Source organism: Pristis pectinata, chromosome 2 (assembly GCF_009764475.1).
Source record: "Pristis pectinata isolate sPriPec2 chromosome 2, sPriPec2.1.pri, whole genome shotgun sequence".
In the NCBI taxonomy this organism is placed as follows: domain Eukaryota; kingdom Metazoa; phylum Chordata; class Chondrichthyes; order Rhinopristiformes; family Pristidae; genus Pristis; species Pristis pectinata.
This window is the reverse complement of record NC_067406.1, coordinates 26,298,582-26,322,656: the sequence shown is the minus strand read 5'-3', so window position 1 is coordinate 26,322,656 and position 24,075 is coordinate 26,298,582. Positions and strand designations below refer to the sequence as shown.

The 24,075-nt window shown below is 39.5% G+C and overlaps 1 protein-coding gene across 2 annotated transcripts in view; it reads left to right on the top strand.

Annotated features, from left to right (window-relative positions):
* Positions 1-24,075, top strand: part of myo5b (myosin VB) — a 215,754-nt gene that overhangs the window by 187,460 nt on the left and 4,219 nt on the right. For both annotated transcript variants that reach the window (XM_052010146.1, XM_052010147.1), the window contains exons 30-38: positions 711-909; positions 2,683-2,776; positions 3,844-3,984; positions 5,838-5,989; positions 6,549-6,638; positions 11,763-11,913; positions 15,188-15,473; positions 18,318-18,492; positions 19,405-19,485. In XM_052010146.1, coding sequence (XP_051866106.1) covers positions 711-909; positions 2,683-2,776; positions 3,844-3,984; positions 5,838-5,989; positions 6,549-6,638; positions 11,763-11,913; positions 15,188-15,473; positions 18,318-18,492; positions 19,405-19,485 — 1,369 coding nt within the window. The remainder of the gene's footprint in view (positions 1-710; positions 910-2,682; positions 2,777-3,843; positions 3,985-5,837; positions 5,990-6,548; positions 6,639-11,762; positions 11,914-15,187; positions 15,474-18,317; positions 18,493-19,404; positions 19,486-24,075) is intronic.

The following is a 24,075-nucleotide window of genomic DNA, read 5'->3' as shown; positions in this document are numbered from 1 at the left end:
AGTTACTGTAATGTGGGCTCTAGTTGTTGAACAGTCTTGAAAGCCTTTTAGAAAAATAAATTTGAAGAGGATTGGGTGGAAGATACCAGCTTGGAACCATTGGGTAACCAGGTGCCAATAGCTTGAGTAATTAAGGAATATCAAATATATTTTTTTAATATTTTTTATAAGTTTTTAAATTTTATATATTTTTAAAATGGTCTCCACATTCTACTTGGCAGACCCAAGTCAAAGTGTGAGCCAATGTTCTCAGATGTCCTCTGTGCCTCAGAAGAGGGAGGGAAGGAGTTAATCATCAGAAGGACACACTGATGACAAGTGTGATCTGGTCACTTTACTGTTGTCTTCACAGGGGTATGATGTGTAGTGAAGAAATGCGAGAAATCATATTTTAATTGCATCTCAATTATTTGCTGTCTCTGCAGTCGGTATCTCTAAGAGAAAAGTTTTATTTGCCCATGCAGCATTACTGAGTGTGAGGATATAATCGACCACAGTAAATGATTCAGCCTTACTTTAACCTAGGCCTGGTTAACCTATGTGCTTTGAATTGGTTGTATAATCCAGTAACATGAACAGTAACCACTAGTGCTGCCCCCAGCTAAAGAGTGCTATAGTGAAAGACAAATCTTTCCATATCTTACCTTAACTAAATATAGGAACCAACCCTTCCAGCTGACATTTTTTAACTTGATGTTCTTGCACCACAGGCTGCTGGAGGCACAATTGCAGTCTCAGATCAAGCAACACGAGGAAGAGGTAGAAAGACTGCAAGCACAGATTGAGGCTATGAAGGAGGAGATGGAAAAGCAGCAACAAGTCCTCACACAGACACTTCAGATGTCTCCAGATGCACGTATTGAATATAACATACAACAGGAGATTACGCGTCTCACCAATGAGAACCTGGTAAGATTGTTAATCACTTCAGAGATATTCAGACATGTAACTACACAGGAGTAGTAGGGACTCCAGACTGCGCTGTTGTTAATTAAGCTGCTATCTTTATACTTAAGCTTAACTTGTTAACCTTCTGCCCTGTGCATAAATCCAACAAATACCTTTCTTTATGGCCATTTTTATTAGAACTCTGCAATGGGCTGTTTTGCAGCTCTTCACCTCTGATGCTGCAAGGAGTAAGGTCGTTATTCCAGTGTTTCAGTAGACAGTTATCAAGTGGAAACTGGATATTTCTTAACATGAAGACGGACAGATAAAGTTGATAAGACCAAAATTTCTGCTGAATATTTTTACCATATTAAACCCTCCAAGTTAGTTCCCATCTTTCCACGGTTTCCTTGTTTGACTCCATCTGGTCAGGTTTCTGCTTCTGCAGCAATAATAAAATAACTCTTCTCAAGGTCACTAATGAATACTGTGTGATTGTCTCTCTGTCCCTCTCATCCTGACTGACTTCGGCACGGTTGATAATACCATCCTCCTCTGACATTGTTCACCTCATCTCCTCCTGAAACCCTTGGCTCAATACCTTTGTAAATTCTAATAATGAGTACTTCAACGCATTCCACCTCACCATGGAATTTGTTGCCACAGAGGGCTGTGGAGGCCAAGTCATTGAGTGTAGTTAAGGCAGAGATTGATAGGTTCTTGATTGGTAGAGGGGGTTAAGGGTTATGTGGAGAAGGTGGGAGAATGGGGATGAAAAAGTCAGCCATGATTGAATGGCAGAGCAGACTCGATGGGCCGAATGGCCTAATTCAGCTCCTATATCTCACCTGACCATCACCTCTCCTGATCCCTTAATTTTTCCTTTTTACCAGGCTCTGTCTGTCTGGTTCCGGATGAACAGAAGTAGGGGTTTCTTAAGATGTTGTCCCTATCACAAACTTCATTTCCTAACAACTACGTGAACCAGACAATGTTATTATTTGCCCATGAGGCGGTGGATGACATATCTGCACCATCACTAAGATGGACTATTTCCATCTCCATAATGATCCAAGTCCTCCCCCACCTTGGCCTAATGTCTGCATAATCCTTCATCTTTGCATTTATTACCTTCTGGGATTGCCTGTCCCAAAGCACCTTAAGTTTAAAAAGCTAAAGACTGGCTTCCCACTTTGTATCTTCCAATAAAATCAAAGTCTTCTAATATTTGAGCCCATCCAAAGCTCTGTTGCCCATATCCTAATTCTTACTGGATGCTTGAGCACCAGAGGCAGGACAAAGATGAGGAAGACAGTTGATTGCTAATATAAGAATAACAAGGGAGGAGTTTTTCTTATAAACAAATCAGGCTTTTGAAGAAAATGGTGCTTGAGAGGAAATCGTACAAAATGCATGATTGTAATAGGAATGGAAAAATTAACCGCACAATATTTGTTCAAATCTAAATTAAGGAGTAGAATAAACTAGACAATATTAGAATAAACTAGTAAAATATATGATTTTTTTCCTGGAAGGAAAAACCCTGTAATCATAAATAGTATGAAGACAGGTAAATAAACTGAAAAATTTCTTCCTCTAACCCTCATTCTTGCATTATACTCCCTATACTTGTTGGAATCCTACAAGACATTTCAATTACTTGAAGGGTCAAACACCACACAGAATTGTGTTATCTCTTAAAATACCTACCATGTCACAGTATACCCTGTGAGTACAATCAGCTCAGTCAAACAAGTGTTGTTCCCTCCAAATTGTTTTCATTTTCTGTTCTAGGACCTTAAAGAGCTGGTGGAGAAACAGGAGAAGAATGAGAAGAAACTAAAGAAGCAGCTCAAGATTCACATGAAAAAAGTTCAAGAGCTTGAAGGTATAATTTAGTTTAGGAAGTTTCTATCTTAGATTTAACCAAGATGATCCATTTGTCGGGGGGGGGGGGGGGGGGTGGGTGGTGGACGTGGTGGGGGGGGGGGGAGTGGTGGGAATTGGATTCTATTTCTGCTTTTCAATTGTTGGGTGAATGGTACCTATCAGAAGTTGGGAGTACAAATGTGAGCTTATCACTGTGTCAAACAGTGTATGTAAATGTCCAAATGGATGTTATATTCTGATATGAGAAAAAGACTTGAAATATTTTATTTGAAAAAGTTCCAGGTTTGCTATCTGGTCTAAAGTTTAATGCATCTTCTCTAAAATGTCATATTAACAAGTTCTAATCTGAATTGGAATTTTTTTTTGTATTGAAACTTTTTAAAGTTAAACTTTTATTTATGCAGCACGACATATGGAATCTTAAACCTACGGTTTCCACTGATCTCACTGTAGGAAAAGCAGACACTGTCTATTTTTGAGCCACATGAAGAAACTGATCCAGATTTCAACCCTGCTGTTTGTTCTTGCTGCCTGTGCAGAGATCTGATATTTTGATGTTGAGGGTAAAAGTGTGAATGAGGATATTGGGGAAGAACAGAATTGAGCTTAGCAGCTTGCTTTCAAACTGTTCAAACTTGTCCTTGAAGAATAAGCATTTAAAAAAAAGGAAATTTCAGGTGGCTCTTGGTCTGTAACCTTTGTAGATAACATTTGGAAGAAATTTGAAGAGGTGGTAAATGAGGTTGAGATCAATCTGAAGTTAGAATATAGAGAAGTGGTTTTATTTATCATTGTTGAGAAATAGAGTTGATGTCACAAAGGAAGCATTTTTTGTATTTGGCATTTTTTTACCAAATTCAGGCTTGTTTCCATGCTTTTAGCATCATGACATCGGATTGCATTATGTATGTTTTCCTCTCTTGCCCTCACAGTAGCAGGAAAGAGTTTTGCTTATTTTTATTGTGTATGTACATTTCTTATTTTTTTACATTTTTAAACTGTTATGCTTTTTAATAATTTTTCTTTTGAGCTCTCTAACCTAATGTGGTGTCTGAATGTTATTAGCCCGGAGCACAGTACAGAAGGAACCAAGACGAGAACAACTAACCAGACAGGTCACTGTGCAACGGAAGGAGAAGGAGTTCCAGGGAATGCTGGAATATTGTAAGGAGGATGAACCTCTACTTATCCGTAACCTCATCACAGGTATGTTGTTAAAATGGAAGATCTTTGACCTGGTAAACATGCAGAGAATCAGCTTGGGAAGATGGATTAATTAGGTTCTGTTCTGAATGGGGCTCTGTAAGTCCCAGGAGATGCTTTAGTGAACAAGTCTGTGCAGGAATAGTACCATGTAATGAGTTCTGCCAAAAGGGGCTGCTACAGAACAAAATCATATTTTCAACACTTCATTAGTGCAAAAGAATATAATGTCTGAGTAAAAAATGGATTTCACCAACAACTTCATAACAGGTCATGCAATGTTTCGGGAAAGTGGTTCACCGCCAAACTCAGGGGTAGTTACAGGTGGAAATTAAAAGCTGGTATTATTAGTGATGTGCACATTTTGTCCTCCATTTAATAAAAAAAAGTTCATTTTCAGACGATAAACTTCATTGTATGAAATTTGCTGTTTAAGAAAGTAAGGTGAATAAAAGAAATCAATGGAAATGCATTGGATTGGAAGAAGTGCAAGTGAATCACTTTTTTATCTGGAAAGACTGGGTCCCTGAATAGCGGGAATGGCAGAGATAAAAGGACAGGTATTGCACTTTCCCTGCAGCTGCATGGGACTGTGCCACCGGATGGGGAGTGGTTGGTGGGGAAGGAAGAGCAAGCAGGAAACAACAAAAAGAATGGATCCTAAAAGTAGAGAGGAGGGGAATATGTTTCTGGTAGTGGAATCTTGTTGGAGCTGGCAGAAATTGTGAAGAATGAGTTGTGGGGTGGAAAGTGAGGACCAGGGTATCTCTGAACTTGCTTTCTCCAGGAGGGTGTGAGATGAGAGGTAAGAGAAATAGATGAGATGCAGTTAAGGAGTCTGTCCACTATGGTAGAGGGAAAGCCATCGTTCAGGAAGAAGGAAGACATTTCAGAGGCACCTGTGCAGAAAGTCTCATCATCAGAGCAAATAATGGGAGAACAAAAAAGTCCTTGCAGGAGGCAGGGTGGGAGAAAGTATTGTCAAGGTAGCTGTGGGAGTTGGTGGGCTTGCAATGAATGTAGTTGGCAATTTCCTGAAATAGAGACAGAGTTCCAGAAAAGAAAGGGTCATAGATGGAGCATGTGAAGGTGAGAGTAGGGTGGAAATTGGCAGCAAAATTAATGAAACTTTTGAGGCTGTGAATACAGGAAGCAGCAACTAGGTAGTCCTCGATGAGATATAGTTGAGAATGGGGCCAAGGTAAGACTGAAACATCGACCATTCCACTTGTCCCACCGAATGACAAGCATGGCTTGGGCCTGTGTGAGTTTCCATAGCTAAATCTTTAATTTGAAGAAAGTGAGTGGAGTTGAAAGTTCAATGCGATGATGTGCTCAGCCAGGTGAGCAACTGTGTTGGTGGAGGAGCACTGGGTAGGACTCTGTTCGAGGAAGAAGCAGAGGGCCTTCAGTCCCTCCTGTGGGATGGATTTGCAGAGGGATTGTACATCCATGGTAAAGATGAGCCTGTTGGGACCAGAGAATTGGAAATTATCGAAGTGGCAGAAGGTATCTGAAACATCATGAATGTACCTGAGAAAGGATAGGACCAGGGAAGGAAGAATGGAGTCAAGGTAGGAAGAAATATGTTTGGTGAGGCAAGAACTGGCTAAAACAATGGGTCTGCCTAGAGAGTCCTGCTTGTGAATGTTGGACAGGAGATAGACGCAAGCTACATGGGGCTGGAACACTACAAAGTTGGAAGCTATGGAAAGGAGTATTTCCAGCATTTTCTGTTTTTATTTTTATTTGGAGTTACCGGAATGAACAAGTTAATTCCTCTCAACTTTTTTGCCAGTAGACTCGTTGCTCAATTGCTGATTGTACTGTTTTTGTTCTTTTCCACCTATTTGTAGACCTGAAGCCCCAAGCAGTCTCTGCCACAGTACCAGGCCTGCCAGCATACATCCTCTTCATGTGCCTTAGACATGCAGATTACATAAATGATGACCAGAAGGTCCAGTCACTTCTCACTGGAACTATCAATGGCATAAAAAAAGTATTAAAGGTAAAGGATTAGCTTCTTCAATCCAGCCACCGAATACTTTGAGAGTTATGTCACAGCTGAGTGAGCATCTGATTATTTAACAATTACATAAAGTTTATTGGACCATGATATATTTGTGTAAAAAAAAATAAGATTCAGCCTTTCTTGTCTTCTCCTAATGGGCCCTGGCCACCCACTCAAATAATTTTCAGTTGAATGTAATAAGGAATAGAATGCTTGTTAGTTAAGGAATGTTATGGTCGACAATACTCCCATTGTCAGAGGGATCATTTCTCATGGGAGTCACTAGATAGCTAGCAGGACAGCAGGAACCTTGGTTTATCTGTGTTTCCATCCGTGCTGCACAGGCACAGCGGCCAGTTAGTTTTCCAGCTGCCTTCCTAGCCAAGTCAGCTAATTCAATGCACACTGTGACCTTCCTGATCTCAGCAGTTAAGTTTCACAATGAACCAAGAAGGAAACCAAAAGTATTTTGTTTTTAAAATATTCCAATATGCCAGTGGTTTTTGCTGTATATTAAACTGCTCTGATGTTTAATTTTTTCTATTTTCTTTTACAGAAACACAATGATGACTTTGAAATGACATCATTTTGGTTGTCCAATAGTTGCCGCCTTTTACATTGTTTAAAACAATACAGTGGAGATGAGGTAAATCTGGTTTATTACTTCCATTCAGGGGCAGATTATGTTCTCTTGTTCATTCTTTTAAAAAAAGGCATTGTTTACTCATTAAAATGTAGGGCATCATTGTTGGAGAAAGCAGGACATTATTTTGCCAAAAGCACTTCTCACTTGTAGCACAAGTTCCTCTGGTAATGCTGAATAATATGCCATGACTCTAATTTGGAATAATATTCTCCACCTGAACATAACAACTGTGTTTTTTTTCACTTTCCACATTCCAGTAAATCCAGTGCTTTATGTACATAGTTTGCATGTTCTTCTGCCAGATGATCCTGTTTCCTCCCACATCCCAAAGTTGAGGAGCTGATAGGTTAATTTACCTCTAGTGTAGGTGAGTGATAGGAAAATGTGAGTGGATTTGATGGGTATGTGTGATAGAATAGGTAACAGGGAAATAAGTGGGGTAATGGGATTGCTCTGAAAACCAGCATAAACTCGATGGGCCAAATGGCTTCCTTCTATGTCAACCTCTGAATGAGAGATTGCCAATAGCAAGGTGTACTCAGGGCAGTTTTATGTTTTGAAATCAAAAATTGGAGGGCCCAAAGCACAACTCCCCCAGTTATTACTGTGAACTGTAAATCTTTGTGGGCTTAACTGATGAATATTATCATGGCTGCTAGAAAATTTAGAGAGGAACTTTTCTCTGAATTTCTGGAGATGCTTAAACAATGCTTTATTTTGCTGAATATAATCATAGAGTAATACATGAAAAAATTTCTGTATCATGCCTATACAGACTGGTAGAACCTTCCAGTTAGCTACTTATTTAGGTACTGACAAATATTTCCACTTTCATTCTTATTACTGTATACCTGCTGGTTCTATCTGAATTGAAAATAAAGGCATAATTAATGCATTTCATTTGATGAAAGAATATTTAAAAAATTCTTGACATAAACATTTCTTAAATATTGATAAAATCCTGTTCTTCTTCCCACACTAGTCTTTAACTTGCACTATGCCAAATAGATGACACTTAACATAAATGAATGGTTCTTTTAAATTTCAGTTACAATTCTTTAATACAATTAAACCAAATCAGGAATGTGATGAAATCCCATTTGTCCTATATTTTAAGTCTTGCTCATAGAGTCATAGACAAAAACAGGCCCTTCTGCCTACTGAGTTTGCACCAATCATCAACCACCCATTGACACTAATCCCACACTAATCCCATTTGATTCTTGCCACATTCCCATCCCCCAAATTCTACCACTCACCTACACATTATGGGCAATTTAACATGGCCAATTAACCTACCAACTTTGGGATTTAGGAGGAAACTCGTATGGTCACAGAGAGTATGTGCAAAGTCAAAGTTGAGTTTATTGTCATGTACATGAGTACATGTATGTACAGGTGCAATGAAAAACTTGCTTCCAGAGCATCACGGGTACATAGTATCAGATAAGCAGCATTCACAATAAAAACATAAATTGAACACAAATTATACTGAATTTTTACCAGAGAGAACACAATTGGAACAAAAAAAGAACAAAGTCCATTTTAGTGCAAAGTGATCAAAGTGGTCATAGTGTTGATATTACTGTGGTGAATATGGTTGTACTGGTTGGCTCAAGAACTGAATGGTTGAAGGGAAGTGGAAAGCTCCACAAAGACAGCACCAGATGTTAGGATTGAACCCAGGTACTGGAGCTGGGAGGCAGTAGATCTACTAGCCGTGCCACCCAGTTTTGGAACTAAAAGTGTTAATACTTAGAGTCAGAATAATTCACCACAGAAGAGGCCATTTAGTCCTTTCCACTTGCATTAGCTTTTCAAAATAAAACCTAATTCATTCATTTGGTTGCACACAACCCTGCCATCAAAGAACATAGAACAGTCCAGCACAATACAGGCCCTTCGGCCCACAATGTTGTGCCAAACTTTAAACCTCGCCTAAGACTATCTAACCCCTTCCTCCCACATTACCCTCTATTTTAAATTCCTCCATATGTTTATCTAGTAATCTCTTGAATTTGACCATTGTACCTGCCTCCACCACTGCCCCAGGCAGTGCATTCCATGCCCCAAGCACTCTCTGGGTAAAAAACCTCCCTCTGATATCTCCCTTGAATTTCCCACCTATTACTCTAAAGCCATGCCCTCTTGTATTGAGCATTGGTGCCCTGGGAAAGAGGCACTGGCTGTCCACTCTATCTATTCCTCTTAATATTTTGTACACCTCTATCATGTCTCCTCTCGTCCTCCTTCTCTCCAGAGTAAAGCCTTAGCTCCCTTAGTCTCTCCTCATAATGCATACTCTCTAAACCGGGCAGCATCCTGGTAAATCTTCTCTGCACCCTTTCCAACACTTCCACATCCTTCCTATAATGAGGTGACCAGAACTGGATACAGTACTCTAAGTATGGTCTAACCAGAGTTTTATAGAGCTGCATCATTACCTTGTGGCTCTTAAACGCGATCCCTCGACTTATGAAAGCTAACACCCCATAAGTTTACTTAACTACCCTATCCACCATCATTTGATTCTTGAACCAACCTGCACAACCTCGATCTCTACCTCAGTATAGCAACACTATGACCATTTTGCACTAGAGTGGAATTTTTTTTTGTTCTAATTGTATTCTTTCTTGTATAATTTTGTATAATTTATGTTCCGTTTATGTTCTTCTCATGAATGTTGTGCATATGACAATATACTCAACCTTGACTTTGATCCCTGTATGTGTAAACTTTTCTCTTCAAGTGTTTATCCTTTTCTGCTTTGGACATTACTATTAAATCTGCTTGCTCTGTTCTTTTACAAAATGCATTCTAGATTGAAAACATCCATTGTGAGTTTTTTTTTTCAATAAAGCCACCTGGCATTACTTCCTTTTGTGTTGCACCTTAAATTTATGTCCCATGATTTTGGAACAAATTAGCACTGGAAACAAATGGTTTGTCTTAAACTTTTACCAAAATTGTTTATGATTTTGAAATTCCACAAATGTTCTCTTCAACGTTGCTCTGAGGAAGGAAAAAAACATTTATAAGAATATAAGAAAGGTGACGAGATCACTTACTCATTAAGTAAGATCATGACTAATGAATCTTAACTCCACCTTTGTAATCGATCCCTTGAATTCCCCAGGTCTCAGTCTTGAATGTATTCAATAGCTGAGCATCTGCATCTTACTGGGGTTGAGAATTACATAGGTTTACAAGAAATTTTTTCTCTGCTGTAGAATTGAATCTATTTGAAACCTAACCTTTGTTTAAAGCTACATTCCTTTTTCAGCAACATGTTTAACTTTTCCTGTCACTTCAAAGATTTCTGTACATATCACCACAGGTCTAGCTGTTCCTGCACTCCCTTTACAGTTTAAATTGCTACTCATTATTCTTCCTATCATCATGTATCTGACTATTTCATCCATCTGTATCTTCCCAGTGCAAACTGCTGTCTCCTCATTACTTACTACTTATCTGAATTTCATATCAAGTGCAAACTTTGAAATTAAGTCCAGTACTCGCCCAAGTTGACACCATTAATGCACAACATAAAGAGTAACGGTCCTAATATCAAATGCTTGTGAACTCAATTGGATATTTCCCGCAAGTCTGAAAAAATATTCACAATTATCTGTTTTCTGTCCCTTAAACAGTTTCTTCCCTTTATTCCCCATGGGCTTTAATTTAGCTTACAATTCTGCAATACTTCAAGTGCCTTTTAAAAATCCATTTGTACATTATCAGTGGCAGACTACTATTTTATCAATGAATTCAGTCATTTATCAAATGAGATTTGCATCTAATGGCTTGGAGGAGAGGGTAGAGTGTGAGGTATCCAAGTTTGCTGATGTCATGAAAATGGGTGGGAGGGCCAGTTGCAATGAAGATATTTGAACTATGCAACAGGATATAGACCAGTTGAGTGAGTGGTGAGAAAACATGGCAAATGGATTTTAATGTACAGGTCCTCTCCAGTTTACAAATGCCCAACCTATGTACAGCCCATACATATTAATATTTAGGATACTAATGGTATGGATTTGCTGGCTGCTGTGGGGCTGCAGGCATCTTCTGCTGTCCGTTCGCAGCCACATTTCCGACTTGCAAACTGTTTGGGTTACGAACAATTCACGGGAATAAAACCCTGTCATAACCTGCGGAACTTGTAGTAAAGTGTCGGGTCAAGCAGAAATCAAAATGCAGACTGTTATCTAAATGGAGAGAGACTGCAAATGAGTGGAGTACAGAGGGATTTAAAATAAAAACTGAAAATGCTGGAAAAGAGAAGCAATTAGGGTTTCAGCACTGAGACCCTTCATCAGAACTGAGAAAAAGGTGTTCTTGCATGTGAAGCAGCAAAAGTTTGCATGCAGATGCAGCAAGTAATTAAGAAGGGAAACAGTATTTTGGCTTTCATTGCTAGGGGATTGGAATTTAAAAATAGAGGAGTTTTGCTCCAGTTGCAAGTGTGCTGGTGAGGCTGCACTTGGAACACTGTGTACAGTTTTTGTCTCCTTATTTAACAAAAGATGTACTATCTTTCAAGGTGGCCCAGAAGAGATTCACAAGACCAGTTCCTGGAGTGAGAGGATTGTCCAGTCTTAAACGGCTTTAAAAAAAATGTTAAATCTGTATTCTTCGGAATTTAGAAGAATGAGGCATGATTTTATTAAAGCACTTGAGATCTTAATGAGGCATTTCAGATAAACCTCGAGTTGTTTCCATTAATGGAAGAGTCCCAAACAAGGGAATATTGTTATAAGATAAGGGGGTGGTCATTTAAAACTAATTGCATAGGAATTTCTTCTTTCTCATAGAGGGTGGTGAAACTTGGAATTCTCCACTCACTTACAAGAGGTATTTAAAGAGGATGTGGATAAACTTTTAAAAGATCAGGGAGCTGAGGGCCATGTGAAACTTGCACAGAAGAGGAGTTGAGGCACTGGGCAGAACAGTTGTGATCCTATTGAATGGCAGACAGGGTTGAGGGCCCTGACCCTACTCCTATTTTCTTGTGTTCTCATGCCTGACCTATCAATTAATAATTATTCCACATTTCAAGCAATTTTTGCCATTAAAAACATTTGCAAAGTTACATTTTCACATGTTCCTTCTCAATTCCTTTAGGATTTCATGAAGCAGAATAACCCACGGCAGAACGAACACAGCCTGAAGAACTTTGACCTCACAGAGTACCGCCAAGTTCTAAGTGACCTCTCTATTCAGATATATCAGCAAATGGTTAAGGTTGCAGAAGGTCTCCTTCAGCCAATGATAGGTAAGTCTTGTCATCATGGTTTTATTATTAAATTCTACTTTCCACTCATAAACCCTCCAACACCATCCCCCACCCTCATCTCCTGGCAATCCTATCCTTTGGGAATAAGGTTGCTAAAGCTATTGAGGAGCAATGGATGTGAAATTGGCTAACTCCACGTGGATCAGGGATGGAATCAGCAACTTTCTTAATCTGGATCATATTGAACGCTGGTGTGGTAAATACACTCAGGAAGAGGGAGGGAGAGAAAAGCTCCATGAATACTTAATACAAGCAAGAAATTGTTCTTTCTTTCTTCAATTTTATTAGTTTCCAAATTAATACAGATTAATATATAACATTGATGATTGTACATGTAATACAAAGAGATCAAGAGAACAATCATGCAGGACCCATATGTCCAAAGATAAGTTAGCTCGTTTTTATAACTATATGTGATAGATGTAAATCGAATGTGGCTTCTTTGACACATATGTTTTGGTCCTGTCCTCTTCTGGAAAAATATTGGAAAGACATTTTTAACATTATTTCAAATGTATTGAAGATTGATTTACAACCTCACCCTATCACTGCAATTTTTGGATTACCAAGGATAGAGTCTGGCCATTTATCTGCTTCCGCTAACCGTATGATTGCTTTTGTTACATTAATGGCCAAATGATCCATTTTGTTTAAATAGAAGGATCCAATACCCCCTACTACTTTTCAATGGTTTTCTCAAACTATATCATGTTTAAACTTGGAAAAAATTAGGAGTGGTACTGTCGATCCTTTGCTTAAATTTGAAGATATTTGGAGTCCATTTATTCAATATTTTCACATGATATAGATCCCCTTTCAATAACTTCCCAACTTGGAGGAACGGACTTGACGACATAATATTGCTCTGTTTCTACTGAGAAACGTTAGCCCAGTTTTTTTTTCTTTTTTTTGTTGTTTGTTTTTGTTTAAAAATGTTTTTTTTTTGTTTAGTTTATATTGTTCATAATTTTTTTTATTGATTTGGTTTTTTTTAATTTATATAATAAACCTTTTTCTTTCCTTTCTTTTATATTATATTCATTTACTAAGAGATCGTTGGATCTACAGTTTTTTTATATTTTATTGTTCTTTATGATTATCTATGCTATGATTGTTATCCTGATCTCTCTGTATTACATGTATAAATATTGATGCTATATATCAATCTGTATTAATTTGAAAACTAATAAAAAGATTGAAAAATAAAGAAGAGAACAATCATGGCATATATAATCATAAAGAATAATAAAATATAAAAAAAATCTTTAGATCTCACGATCTCTTAGTAGATGAATATAATATAAAAGAAAGGAAAGAAAAAGATTTATTGTGTATATAAAAGAAAAGAAAAAAAATCCCCAAATCAATAAAAAAAATTGTAAATAATATAACAAGCCAAACTAAAAAGAAAATTTTAAAAAAAGACAATAAAAAGAAAAAAAACTGGACTGAAATTTCTCAATAGAAACAGAGCAATATTATGTCGTCAACTCCGTTCCTCTAAATTGAAAAGTTATTGAAAGGGGATCTATATCATATGAAAGTATTAAATAAATGGACTCCAAATATCTTCAAATTTAAGTGAAGGATCGACAGTACCACTCCTAATTTTTTCCCAAGTTTAAACATGATATAGTTTGAGAGAACCATTGAAAAGTAGTAGGGGATATTGGATCCTTCCATTAAAGCAAAATGGATCATTTGGCCATTAATGTAATAAAGGCAATCATACGGTAGGCGGAAGCAGATAAATGGCCAGATTCTATCCTTGGTAATCCAAAAATTGCAGTGATAGGGTGGGGTTGTAAATCAATATTCAATACAGTTGAGATAATATTAAAAATGTCTTTCCAATATTTTTCCAAAAGAGGACAGGACCTCTTTTGGTCCTGTCAGAGAAGCCACATTCGATTTACATCTGTCACATATAGCATTTATATGGTGATAAAAACGGGCTAGCTTATCTTTTGGCATATGGGTCAAGACATTTTTATATACGATTTCGTATCCTTCTATTGTTTTCTGATATTGTTTTTGAGTATTAATGTCTATGCACTAATGTTACCAATGGGAAAACTGACCAAGAAACTACTGAAGGTTAAGGGAGTTGATCATAGATTCTGAAGACTTTATTAGAAAAGATAAAGCTGGATGAGCTGCATTCAGCTGGTACTGTCTTATTCTTAATTGTGACAGAGTCCCAACCAAGGGACAAATTTTATTACTCATTTGTTTTGTTTTATTCAGAATTAATAATATTGTGTCCATTGCTAAGAAAGCACATCACCGAAGCAGACAACAAACTCAGCTCTAACTTGTGCAGGCTGTCTAACATTGACCACAACAGTTTCATCTGTACTAAGTTATGTTTCACCTGAGCTGGGTGTGCTCAATCCTTGCACTGTGAATCTGTCATGGAAGTTTCTCCATTGATCTTAATGGTACCCTTCCCTCCATTGGGCATATAACCATGTGCAGAACAAAAAGTTGGAATTTAACCAGGAATGGCCAAAAATTCAAGACAAAAGAGATTACAGTTGTGCAGGCTACAGATGCTGCTTGACCCATTGGGTTCTTCCAGCTTTCTGTTTGTTGTTCCAGATTCTGGCATCTGCAGTCTTGTCTTAGAACATCGAACATGGAACACTACAGCATAGTACAGGCCCTTCAGCCCACAATGTTGTGCCAACATTTTATCCTGCTCTAATATCTATCTAACCCTTCCCTCCAAAATGTTAATCTTTCCCTCCCATTTCTCTGTCATTCATGTGGCTATCTAAGAGTCTCTTAAATGTCCCTAATATCTGCCCCTACAACCTCTGCCGGCAGTGTGTTCCATGCACCCACCACTCTCTTTGTAAAACAAAAACTTACCCCTGACATCCCCCTTATATCTTCCTCCAATCACCTTAAAATTATGCCCCCTTGTGTTAGCCATTTCGCCCTGGGAAAAAGTCTCTTGACAAAAGTCCTTGACAAGAACTGCTGCTCTGCTAAAGCCTTCCAGTTTGTGGACACAATTGGCAAGGCCGTTCACTGCTTCAGCTGAGAAAGTCATTATGATCATTGGGGAACATCTTGTAGTAAAGAAGACTTTTTCTTAACTACATGTCATGCAATATTTACATTAGTCATTTAAATGTAAATATAAAATGGCTCATTATTGTGTTATGTTCTGCAAGTAGTTCAGTTTTGTTCCCTGTCTCAGCATAGGTGTGTAAGTTTGCATTAATACTGTTGCTTTCATATAAAGTGTCTGCAATGCTGGAGAATGAGAGCATCCAGGGTCTGTCAAGCGTGAAACCCATGGGCTACAGGAAGCGTTCTTCAAGCCGGGTGGATGGAGACGACAGCTACACCCTAGATGCCATGTTGCGCCAACTTAACATGTTAAACCACACCATGTGTGAACATGGACTGGATCCTGAGATTATTCAGCAGGTCTTTCGGCAGCTCTTCTACGTCATCAATGCTGTAACACTTAACAATCTGCTACTGAGAAAGGACGTATGCTCGTGGAGTACAGGAATGCAGATCAGGTACGATTAGTGCAGAATGATCCATTCCCATGCCGAGGCTCTGCAGAATTATTTCCTCCCACCCCATGGCTCTTGAAGATCCCCATGCCCAATTGTCAAGAGACAAAAAGTGTTGGTGAAGAAGTTGGTTTGTTATTGGTTCCTAAAAATGCAGGATCTCATCAATAACTAGCATGAATTCTTGAGGTAAGAGCGGCTACCCTTGACATCAAGATAGCAACTGTCTGGTAAAATTGAAGTCGATGGGTATCAAAGGAAAAGCACTCCAATGGCTGGAACCATACCTCACACAAAGGAAGATGATTGTGGTTGTTGGAGATCAATACTAGCCTGCCTTTCCATCGACCCCAGCTATCCCTGCCTTTTCATTGGGGGGTGGGAGACTCTGCAGAATCTCTTATGTCTCCAGCGCTTAGTCTGTAGCCTTCCATGATCATACAACAGTACAGCAGAGTAACAGGCTTTTTAGCCTACCATGTTGACTATAATGCCAATTTAACTAATCCCATCTGCCTGCACATAGTCCGTATCCCTCTATTTAACATAGAACAGTACAGCACGATACAGGCCCTTCAGCCCACAATGTTGTACTGACCTTTAAACCTCGCCTAAAACTATCTAACCCCTTCCACATATCCCTCTATTTAAAATTCCTCCATATGCCTATCTAGTAATCTCTTGAATTTGACCAATGTACCTGCCTCGATGCCCCAACCACTCTCTGGGTAAAAAACCTTCCTCTGATATCTCCCTTGAACTTTAAAGCCATGCCCTCTTGTATTGAGCATTGGTGCCCTGGGAAAGAGGCGCTGGCTGTCCACTCTATCTATTCCTCTTAATATTTTGTACACTTCAATCATGTCTCCTCTCATCCTCCTTCTCTCCAAAGAGTAAAGCCCTAGCTCCCTTCGTCTCTCCTCATAATCCATACTCTCTAAACCAGGCAGCATCCAGGTAAATCTCCTCTGCACCCTTTCCAATGCTTCCACATCCTTCCTATAATGCGGCGACCAGAACTGGACACAGTACTCCAAGTGTGGTCTAACCAGAGTTTTACAGAACTGCATCATTACCTCGCAGCCCTTAACTGCGATCCCTCGACTTATGAAAGCTAACACCCCATGAGCTTTCTTAACTACCCTTATCCACCTGTGAGGCAACTTTCAGGGATCTGTGGATATGGACCCCCACCACCCAACCACCACCACCCCACAGATCCCTCTGCTCCTCCACACTACCAAACTACCAAGAATCCTGCCATTAACTTTGTACTCTGCCTTGGAGTTTGTCCTTCCAAAGTGTACCACCTTACACTTCTCTGGATTGAACTCCATCTACCACTTCTCAGCGCAGCTCTGCATCCTATCTATGTCCCTCTGCAACCTTCAGCAATCGTCGAAACTATCCACAACAATTTTCTGCCTGTTCACATATCTGTCTAATTGCCTCTTAAACATTGCTATCATATCTGCTTCTACCACCTCCCATGGCAGCATGTTCCACACACCAATCACTCTCTGTGTTTTAAAAGCAAAATAACTTGCCTTGCAAGTCTCCTTTACACTTTGGAGTCACAAGAGACTGCAGATACTGGAATCTGTAGCAATAAACAATCTGCTGGAGGAACTCAAGCGGGTCAAACAGCATCTGGGGGAAAAGGAATCAGCAGGTCGAGCAGTGTCCTCCCATGAATGCTGCTCGATCCGCTGAGTTCCTCTAGCAGATTGTTTGTTGCTCCTTTAAACTTTCCCCTTCTCACCTTAAATCCATGACTCCTAGTATTTGACATTTCCACCCTGGGAAAAAACTTTGATTATCTCCCCTGTCTATGCCTCTCGTAATTTTACATACTTCTATCAGGTCGCCCTTCAGACTCCAATGCTCCAGAAAAAAACAATCCGAGTTTGTCCAACAGCTCCTTTTGGGTAAGACATTCTAATCTAGGCAACATCCTGTTGACTCTCTTCTGCACCCCTTCCAAAGCCTTCACATCCTTCCTACTGTGTAGCAACCAATACTCCAAATGTTTCCTAACTAAAGTTTTATATAGCTGCAAAATGACTTCCTGAATGAAGACCAAGATTACTCTTGTTATCCCAGGATTTGTCTTCAATCCAAAACTCCTACAACCAGTTCAAAAGAACTGGTATTGAGACCCATGCATTCTCTAAATTCTGTTGGAACCTAAAGTTGTGACGATTATATGGATTGGCTGGTATCCTACTGAACAGTTTTAAGAAGACATTGAAGATTTTTAGCACCCGTGATGTTCTGTGCAGGTTTTCCATTGTCTATCTGAGGTTCAAGTTGAGCCTATAGATGAGGAAGAAGAAATAACTCAATTGGGAATAGCCAAATGGACATCAAAGAATCATGAAAAAAATCAGCCCTGCATCTGTTTTGGTCTTTCCATACATGCCCTTTATCAACATTCATTTTGCCTTTATTACCATTCCTTTATTTGCTGCCAGTACTCTTCTTCTGAGCAGAAATTATCATCAAATATTATCATTTATTTCTCTACTTCACATGTGCATCCATATTCATTTTCACCAAGCTGGTTGATGGTGCAGAATATGTTATCTTGTACTTGATATACCACTTTCTCCAAGTGTTATCTCACTAGAAGGAGTAAGTGTTGTCAAATGTCATTGCTGCTTGTCCCACTACTGAGTTGTGAAGAATGTTTGTTTTTATTGCATGATGAGTTGGCCTGTCATCTGGGGAGGGGGGCGGCGGGGGAGGAAAGAAATCAGAGAAGAAAAAGAAGGGACATTTAATAGGATGTTTCCAACAAATAATCTGCAGCTCTTGGTTTTCTGACTGCTATATTTGTTTTTGTAGATACAACATCAGCCAGTTAGAAGAGTGGCTGCGAGGAAAGAATTTACAACAAAGTGGGGCTGTGAAGACAATGGAGCCTCTAATCCAAGCTGCACAACTTCTCCAAGTAAAGAAGAAAACCACTGACGATGCTGCAGCAATCTGTTCAATGTGTAAAGCTCTGTCCACACAACAGGTGAATGGACTTTAACTATTTATGTGGTTCCTGGCCGAGCAGTCAGCCTTGGGCCAATTCAAGAACTATTAAGTGTCAGATGTGTTAATGTCTTATACTGACTCTATAACCTCCAGAGCTCCCAACAATTATGTCAATAACAGTGAGAAGTGAGAAACTTCCATTAATATTAATGAACAGAAAGTACTGGAGAAAAATGCCTGTAGAGATGGTAGATATGTTAATATTGATCTTCCAAAAAAAACAAATTCTGGAACCATTCCTGTAGATTGGAATGCAGAATGTATAACGCTATTATTCAAGAACAGACAAATGAAAAGAAAATGGACCAGTAGCCTGATGGAGGCTTTTAAGGATGTATATAGTAGGATGGAAAAGAAGAAACTTGTAGATATAGTCTACCTGGGTTTTCAAAGTCATGTGATGTGACATAACATAAAACAAGGGCTTGGGATTGGGAGTAATACGTTGGGTTGGTTAAAGGACATAAGACAATGCAAAAATTAATGAGTATTTTTCAGTCTGCAAGCTGGGTACTAATGATATAGTCATGGAGTGCAAGAGATCCAATTTTGCTCATATACAAGAGTAGGTGGCAAAGTGAACTGTGAGAAGGGAAAGGAAGTGTCTGCAAAGAATTTCAGACCAGACAAGTGAATGAATAAGAAAGTGACATGTAGTCAGTAAAGTGAGAAAATGTGAGGAAGAACAGAAAATCAGGACATAGTTCAAATGGTGAAAAGCCTGTAAGTGTTAGTGTACAGATGAATTTGGATGGCTGATCGTTAGTCTCCCTAGCCTCATGTATCTGCACTAACTGTACCCATCTGATCCTCAGACCTTGGGTGTGTCATGATTATCTGATCATTGTGTATTAAATTCTACATTTTCTATTGTTTCTTTCCACACCAGATTGTCAAAATTTTAAACCTATACACGCCAGTAAATGAGTTTGAAGAACGTGTAACCGTATCCTTCATTAGAAATATTCAGGTAAGTATTTCATGGATCAGTAAGGTGTATGCTCTGAGTTCTGAGACATGGTGCTGATGGTTTGGGAATGGTATGGCAAGGTATTGTCAAAGAGATTTTTGAAAAATCCAGTTAAATCTTTTCCTATTAATGTTAAAAATAATTAATAGACACATTTGGAATTGTGTTAATCGCTGACATTAGCAATAATTGTATGAAACATTTATATATTTTTTTGCTACTTTTTACCAATATTAGGTATTCCACCATTCTGCATCTAACCACCAATAACTCATTTTGCACCTTTTGATCCTCTTATTCAATATATAAAGGAATGCTTCAGAGAAACTTGCTTCTAATTTCTTCCTAAATAAGAAAACTTAGATGCATAAAAACAAAGCTGTCATTGATCGAAAATCAAAAAAAATACAGATGCTGCAAATTTAAAATAAAAACAGAAAATGCTGGAAATGTATGGAAAGATAGTGGCAGATCAGGCACATCTATGTGCTGAGAAATAGAGTTAATGTTTCAGGTCAAAGACCCTTGGTCAGAACTGTCCTTCATTGACCCTTCTTCTGTCATAACCAAACAGCAATTAAGACATAGGTATGAATGAGAATTGAATGGGCAAGACCATGGAGTTATCCGTCACTTTGGGCTTGTCCATTGCCAACCAAGGTACCTATCTGAGCTGGTCCCATTTGCCTGTATTTGGCCCACATCCCTCTAAACCTTTCTGATCCACGTACCTGTCCAAATGATTTTAGAACTTTGGAATTGTAACCACCTCCACCACTTCATCTGGCAGCTCATTCCATATAACCACCATCCTCTGTGTGGGGAAAGACTTGCCCCTCAGGTCCACTTTAAATCTTTCCCCTCTCACTGTAAACCTATGCCCCCTAATTTTAGACGCCCCTACCCTGGTAAAAATACTGTGACAATCCATCTTATCTGTTCTCCTTACAATCTTATAAATCTCTATACCGTCATCCTCAGCCTCCTTCACCCCATGGAAAACAGTCCCAGCCTATCCAGTCTCTCCTTATAAAGCAAGACCTCCAGTCCCAGCAACATCCTTGTGAATATTTTCTACATCCTCTCTCATTTAATCACATCCTTCCTATAGCATGGTGACCAGAACTGCACACAATACTCCAGGTGCAGTCTCACCAACATCTTGCACAGCTTAACGTGACATCCCAACTCTTATACTCAGTGCCCCGAATGATGAAAGCAAACGTGCTATATGCCGCCTTTACCACCCTGTTTACCTATGTCACTACTCTCAGGAAACTATGTACTTGTACCCTTGGATCTCCCTGTCCCCAAGGCCTTGTCATTTAACTTGTATGTCTTGCCTGGTTTAACTTCGCAAAATGCATCACTTCACACTTATCTGAGTTAGATTCTACCTGCTATTTCTTTGTCCACCTGAGACAATGTTCTTCATTACACCACCAATTTTGGTTTCATCTGCAAAATTAATAATCATGCCACCTACGTTCTCCTCCGAATCGTGAACATATTTGACAAACAACAGGGGAGCCAGCACTGATCCCTGCAGCACACCACTGCTCACAGGCTTCCAATCTGAAAAACAACCTTCCACTGCCCTCCTCTGACTCTATCCACCAAGCTAATGTTGTATCCAATTGGCTAGCTCACTCAGGATCCCATGTGGTCTCACCTTTCAGACCAGCCTACCATGTGGGATCTTGTCAAAGGCCTTGCTGAAGTCCACAGAGACAACACCTACCACCCTGCCCTCCTCAGTCCTCTCGGTTACCTCTTCAAAAAACTTAGTCAAATTCCTGAGACACGATTTCCCACGCTAAAAGCCATGCTGACTATCCCTAATCAGCCCTTGCCTTTCCAAATGCAGGTAGATCCTGTATCTCAGAAGCCCCTCCAGTAATCACTGATGTAAGGATCACAGGCCTGTAGTTGCCTGGATTCCCCTTGCAGCCCTTCTTAAATAAAGGCAACACATTAGCCACCCTCCAGTCTTCCAGTGCCTCTCCCATGGCTAAGAATGATACAAATATTTTTGCCTTTATCCTAGCAATTTCTTGCCTCCCACAATGTCCTAGGATACACTTGGTCAGGTCCCGGGGATCTATTCACCTTTATGTACCTCAAGACTGCCAACATCTTCATTTTTGTAATGTCAAATATGTTTCAGGACATCGCTGTTCTCTTCCCTGAACTTCCTAGCTTTCTTGACCTTCTCCGCTGTAAATACTGATGAGAAGTATTCATTTAAGAACTCCTGTGGCTCCATACATAGATGACCACACTGGTAAATAAGGGGGGCTTCATACATAGATGACCACACTGGTCCTTAAGGGGACCTATTCTCTCCCTATTTACCCTTTTGCTCTTAATATACTTATAGGATATTTCAGAATTCTCCTTTACCTTGTCCGCCAAGGATATCTCATACCCTCTTTTTGTACTCCTGATTTCCTCCTTAAGTGTATTCCTACATTCCTTGTACCCCTCGGGCATGTTTGATCACAGCTGCCTATACCTGACATTTGCCTCCTTTTTCCTGACCAGACCCTCAATATCTCTCGTCAACCAAGGTTCCCTATCCCAAGGTGTTCCCCACTGATGTAACAGCCAATTCACCAACCTCATTTCCCAAGAGGGGGTCAAATATTGCGCCTTCTCTAGAAGGGCCATCTACATATTGCTTGAGAAAACTTTCATGGACGCACCTAACAAATTCTGTCCCATCTAATCCCTAAGGACTATGGCAGTCCCAGTCAATATTAGGGAAGCTAAAATCACCTCCTATTACAACCCTATTATTCCTATACCTATCTACGATCTCCCTACGTATTTGCCCCTCCAATTCCTGCTGACTATTGGGAGACTTATAGTACAATCCCATCAAGGTGATCACCCACTCTTATTTCTAAGTTCTACCCACATAGCCTCACTGGACATTCCCCCCAAGAATAACGTCTCGAAATTCTGCTGTGATGTTCTCCCTAATCCCCTCCTCTGTTGTCTCCATGTCTGCCAGTAGCATTTGTACCCTGGAACATTGAGCTGCCAGTCCTGCCCATCCCTAGGGATTAGTTTATTTCCCTCAAGGGCATTAATGAATTAATTGGGTTTTCGCAGCACTTTATTTGTCTACCTGCACTGCACTTTTCTGTAAATGCAACACTATATTCTGCATTCTGTTTTCTCTTTACTACCTCAATGTAATTATGTATGGCATGATCAGTCTGCCCGATATGCAAAAGAAAAGCTTTTCACTGTATCTTGGTACATGTGACAATAATAAACCGATATCAATACCAGTCTGATAGTTTCGTGGTCAATTTTGCCGATGTCAACTTTTAAATAAAAAAATTAATTCAAATTTGCAAACTGAGGATTTGTATATCAGCATATTCAATTTAAAAGATCAAAATTCTATGGATACTGCAAATCCTGAAAAATAGATAAAGTTGGAAATAATCAGTTGGGTAGGCAACATCTATGGAGAGAGAAGCTGACTGAACAGAATCTGAGACCATTCGCCAGAAATGGGAAAAGTTAGAGACACAGCAAATGTTAAGGTACAAAGAAGCTGGAAGGGATGGTGGTGAGGAAAAAACAAATGGAAATATGTGATGGGGTGTAAAGCAGGAGAGTTCAAATGATAAGAAAGTATGGTGCAATTGAAAAAACAATGTAGTCTTAGATGTAAGTGAGAACCGTTTACACCCTCTCCATAGCAAAATCATCATCTGAAGTTCTTGAAATAGGCTGTAATGCATTTAACGGAAGGATGAGGTAGGGTTCCTTGTGCTGATCTTGAACTTTGTTGGAACACTGTGGAAGGCAGAGGAAGAGAGAGATGGTGAATTAAAGTGGCAGGTGCTGGAAGCTGGGAATGAACAGCAGTGCTCTGTAAACTAGATATCCAATCTGCATTTGGCTTTTCCAGCATCGAAGACACTGTGTTGATAGCTGCAACTGAAGTATATGAAACCGAATGAAGTACAAATCACTGTTTCATCTGGAAAGTGTGTTTGAGGTTGTGTATAGTTGAAAGGTGAATGGACAGACGCAAGAGATGCAAGAAGGGAAGGAAGTATTGGTGGTGATTGGAGTGAACCAAGGTGTTGTGCGTGGAAAGGCCCCACTGGAGTACTAAAACAGAAAAGGAGGGGGGTCGATGAGTGCCAGAAATGTCTGTAGGATTTGTTGTATGTGGAGGTGGGTGGTGTAGGAGTGCATTCCTATAATGACCCTTGGTTGTGGAAGAACAGGTGAGAGAAGCAAGGGAAATTGGATTGACATGATCAAGGTGAGATGGGGAAAGTTTAAAGTTTAATGTGCATGGCTAGTTTCTTTTATACAGGGTGATAGGTGTCTGGATTGGGCTGACAGAGGTAGTGGTGGAAGCAGATATTATAGAGGCATTTGAGGCTGTTAGACACATGAATATGCAGGGAAAGGAGTGATATGGATCATGTACAAGCAGTTAGTTTAATTTGGCATCATGTTCAGCTTTGGCTGAAGAGCCTGTTGTTGTGCTGTACTGTTCTGTTTTATGTTTTATATAGTGGAGATACAGCGTAAATCCTCAGTTGAGGAAAAAAA